The sequence below is a fragment of the Lucilia cuprina genome, chromosome 4 (genome assembly GCF_022045245.1).
Source record: "Lucilia cuprina isolate Lc7/37 chromosome 4, ASM2204524v1, whole genome shotgun sequence".
NCBI classification, from domain to species: domain Eukaryota; kingdom Metazoa; phylum Arthropoda; class Insecta; order Diptera; family Calliphoridae; genus Lucilia; species Lucilia cuprina.
In genome coordinates, this window is record NC_060952.1 from 98,387,442 (window position 1) to 98,391,990 (window position 4,549).

The 4,549-nt window shown below is 29.5% G+C and overlaps 1 protein-coding gene across 3 annotated transcripts; it reads right to left on the minus strand.

Moving 5' to 3' along the window:
* Window positions 1–856: 856 nt before the first annotated feature.
* LOC124419463 (G-protein coupled receptor Mth2-like) lies at window positions 857–4,312 on the minus strand. 3 transcript variants are annotated; one of them, XM_046949077.1, is made up of 7 exons: window positions 3,797–4,312; window positions 3,495–3,639; window positions 1,983–2,174; window positions 1,696–1,917; window positions 1,483–1,633; window positions 1,346–1,421; window positions 857–1,166 (listed from the first exon to the last, which is right to left on the minus strand). In XM_046949077.1, exons 1-7 carry the CDS (start codon window positions 4,241–4,243, stop codon window positions 1,158–1,160), a joined length of 1,242 nt encoding a protein of 413 aa, XP_046805033.1. In that variant the 5' UTR covers window positions 4,244–4,312; the 3' UTR covers window positions 857–1,157. The 3 variants fall into 3 exon arrangements, with proteins under 3 accessions (XP_046805033.1, XP_046805031.1, XP_046805032.1); XM_046949075.1 differs by having other exon boundaries at window positions 1,226–1,421; XM_046949076.1 differs by having other exon boundaries at window positions 1,223–1,421.
* Window positions 4,313–4,549: the final 237 nt, after the last annotated feature.

A 4,549-nucleotide genomic window follows, 5' to 3' on the forward strand; every position in this document is an offset into this window, starting at 1 on the left:
AAACACTGTGTGTGGTACTTTATCACCATTCAACTGATCCCTTTCATTCGACAAAATCATAGGAAAACTTATATAACACATTCAATATGAACATTTAATTCTACAGTCACTTCCCTGTGGAATCCTGATGTCTTTGGAATAACACCGAAGCTTATCCGGAAATATTTATTTCAATCAGAGAAGCACATACCAATTTCGAACTTTCCAATAATTGGTACAAAGTTGAAACAATACCACGCGATCTTCCGCTTGCCATAGAACTAAAATTTAGCCTCATAGTTACTCCTTTCTGGGATCTTGATATCTCTGGCACAATACCGAAGCTTCCCCAATTACTGGTACAAAAGCGATACAACGATTACAGATAGTTTCATTCCTCCAAACAATAGACTTAATCTGCATATAATACCGGCGGACTACGGACAAAATTTTGTTCGAAAATTTAAAGTTCGAAAGAATTGTAAAACTATTAAATTAATTTTTCGAAAACCACATTGATCTCGAAAATGTTCATCGAAAGGTTCTCGAAAAATGTTCGAAAATTCTACTTTATGTTCAAAATGTATTCAATTTAATTGATCAAATTAATTTTAAATTTCAACCCAGCAAAAACTCGGTAATGGCTTTCAATTGTAATTACTTACCTAACAACATGCCTTTCAATGGCTACTAGATATCGCCTGGATTACATAGAAGTAGTTTAATAAGTTCTGACAAATAATGTATTATATAAATACTTTCAAATTTATTAGTCATCTTGCTAATTACTTACTTGAAATCGTTTGTGGTAAGTACTTTCCTCCAATGACATCACCGTGTTAAAATAATGACTTAAAATGCTATTGTGTAAGTAAATTTTAGCATTTTAACCTCTTACATGGTAATGAAAGTTTTCACTGGGAAACTTGTACATTTTCAAAATAATTTCATTTTTTTAAATATATTTTCAATATAGTTTCACAAGACTAACCGTGTTGTAAGTAAAATACGACTTAAAATGATTTACATTTGTTTTTTGAATTTTTTTTTATATCTAAATAATATGTTTATGGATATCTTCTCCTGGCCAAGGAGATAAACAAATCAACTATTATGGATTTTGTCCAGAGACTTCCGTCATCCATGCTGGTATACAATCCTCTTGCGGTGTTCGAACTTTACAGGTTCTGTAAAATATAGAAAATTAATTTATCTAAATTTAAAAACTTTAAAAATTCTTTACAACTTTTGTTTAAAATAAACCCAAACTTTATTTCTCCATACGAATAATATGAAAATTAAAAATGCCTTGAATTCCATCGCCAAAATTTACCAGTAAAAAAACAACACTAAAATCATTACTAACCACAGTGTAATAAGACAGAATGTGAACAAACCAAGGAACGCCCAATACAAGAAATAAACGTGAAATGAAAATAGCGCTGTTAATTGTAAATAAAATATTTAGAAAATAGTTTTATATAATTAAATGCTCTTACATACTTTTGTTTAAATAAATGTCGTTTGTTTTTAAATGTTTCCTCATCGCCACGTATTTCGTAAATCAATAAAGCCGAGTGAGCAAATTTGAGGCAAGTTAAAATTAATATTAAAAGAGTTAAACCGTAAAAATATAATGCAGACCATTTATCAGCTGTAAGCAAAAAAAGTTCGCCGATTTAATAAGAAAAACATTTTTTCTTAAAAAAAACCTACCATTCCATAAACATATTTCATCAATAGTGTATTTATAGATATTGTCACGTACCCAGGGTAATTTAACAGTAATTAAAAAAACCGTTACTAAACAAGTACTGAAACCAACATATAAGGAATAGATAGTCAATTGATTAGGATTCTTTTTTTCCAGCCAAATATCATAACACAAAACACTTAACCACAGAAGGGACACTATATGGCAAGAATAACCCATGAAACCTTAAAAAAAGATCAGTTTAAAAAAGAAATATAGAAACAGTTTTATATATTCAAATTAAACTCACCCAATATAACAAACACTATAATATTTCCCTTCAAATTATATATAATATTAAGAATACTAAAAATTACATTGCCCAAAGTCATTGAAGTAATATAATAAAAACATAGTTTATCGGCCAGTTCAATACGCAATTGCTTAAAGAGATAATTCATCAATATCGTGGGTATTAAAAATAATAACGATATATTCAAATCTGAAATTAAAAATGTATTATTTGTGTTACCCCTCATGCGCAGTGATGTAATAATGTCAATGGGATAGTCAACAGACTGATAAAGATAATCTTCATTCTTTGGTTAAACCTGGTTTAATATATGTTTCGTGTTTTTCAGTTATCAGTTTTACTTATTATCTTAGTTTAACTGAGTGTAATTGGCCAATTAAACTCAAGTTATAAGTGAGAAAACACAATTAACAAAAACAATAAAACAATGATTTCGGAAGAACAAAAACATAATATTTTAAGTAAATTGCAATTTTCTGATTTGTTTTGTTGCATTAATTATTGTTTTAAATGTTTATTTATTTTAAAATTTTCCATTTTACAAAAGTATTGTTTGCAAAAAACAGCTGTTCATTGTTTATGTTTTTGAGTGAAAACTTGGCAATACTAACAAAGTTAACTGAGCTTAAATCATCGGTTAAAGTCCGCCTAAATTTGTTCCGAGTTTAATCTAACAGCAAGTTAAGCCTAGTTTAACTGATCAGTAAGAAACCCGCCCAGCATTCAATAATCTAGAGAACAGACTAATCAATAGGCCAATTGATAGACTAGACATTAGGTTAGCCAACAGAGTAGTCAATAATTAGACTAATCAATAGACAAGTAAGTAGATTATTAAATGGACAAGTCAATAAACCAATCAATAGACAAGTTAATAGAGTAGTCAATAGACTGGTAAAATGACCAATTAATAGACCAGTCAATAGACAAGTTAACAGACTAGCTACAGTCGACAAACTAGTCTATAAATAAACTAGTCAGTAGTTTAGTCAATTGGTCAGCAGTTTAAACTAATCAATAGATTATTAACCCGAATAGTCAGTAGTTCAATAATAGACTAGTCAGTAGACTAGTCAAGAGAATAGTCAAAAGACTAATCAACACAGTAGTCAATAGACCAATTAATACAGTGGTTTGTATATCAGTCAATAGTCTAGTCATTAGACCAATCAATACACTAGTCAAAGATTAGTCAATAGACTATTCAACAGACTATTTAACAGACTAGTCAATAGACAAGTCAACAGACTAGTCAACAGATTAGTCAAAAAACTATTCAACAGACTAGTCAACGGACTAGTCTACAGACTCGTCAGCGGACTAGTCAATAGACTATTCAGTAGACTCTTCTACAACCTAGTCAGTTGATTTGTCAAAGAACTAGTTGGTAGAATACTTAACAGAGCAGTCAATGAACTAGTCAGTAAGCTATTACTTAATTAATCAATCAATAAGCTAGGTAATAGACAAATCACTTTTGGTTCATAATTGAAAACCTTCTTAACTTACTATATTGATTAAAAAGTTTTTTGCTGAAACCATCATCCATGCGACAAGTGAAGGGATTTAATTTATAAGAATTATAGGACAACAATTGTGGTGAAAAACAAAATTCACCATAAAACATATATTTATTTTGTGTTATGATTCCTTGCTGGAAAAATAAAAAAAATAGTGTTATTAAAAAATTAGAAAAATTTCTATTACAAGCAAAAAAAATTATAACCGTAATAGTTAATTTATTTTAATAACATAACCAATTGAATCATGCAATTCATTTGCAACTATATTAACTCAATTGCACTACTCACCCCATAAAATGTCCAATTGTCGGAAATTTGTTGTAATACGTTTGGCTCCCAGCACTCATAGAATTCTTGAATTTTAAAATGTTGAAATTTACAAGTTATATTTATCTTAGATTTCAACCGTTCGCATTTTCTTCTTCCATCATTGTAGTACTCATCTAGTCCACAACATAAACTAATCCAAGCATCACTCTCACTAATACAACCTCTTAAATGCAGTGGCACCGATGTCTTGTTGCCCATAAAATAAACAGCATCGTAGAGAACTTGCTTTTCGGGCGGTATTATTATGCCTTGATATAAAACTGAACCATTTTCAAATTTATGTTGATTTGTTATATTGACGGTTTCCCTAAAAGGACATTGTTTTATTCTATCCTTTTCGGTAAATGCCAGGATTACGTTAAACATTTGCCACACAAAGAGTGTGTAAATTATTAAATAATTCATTTTAAATAAACATTTTATTAGAATATCTTCTTATTTATATAAGTGTTTGTTTTTGGTATCACAATGTTATAAACTTATGGAAGGATTGCTAAAGACTAATGATTAATAAATTTTAATTTAATAAAATAGATGTAAAAACCGAGAAAATGAGTTAGTGTTTTTCTATACCGTACACAATTATAGTGAGGACTTAATTTAATCACCTAGGCTATGAGTTAGTGTTACACTCTACACAACATTAGCTAATGTTTGTCATCCAAACATATTGGCCACATTAAAGTATACTATTAATCGGCTCAGAATCAC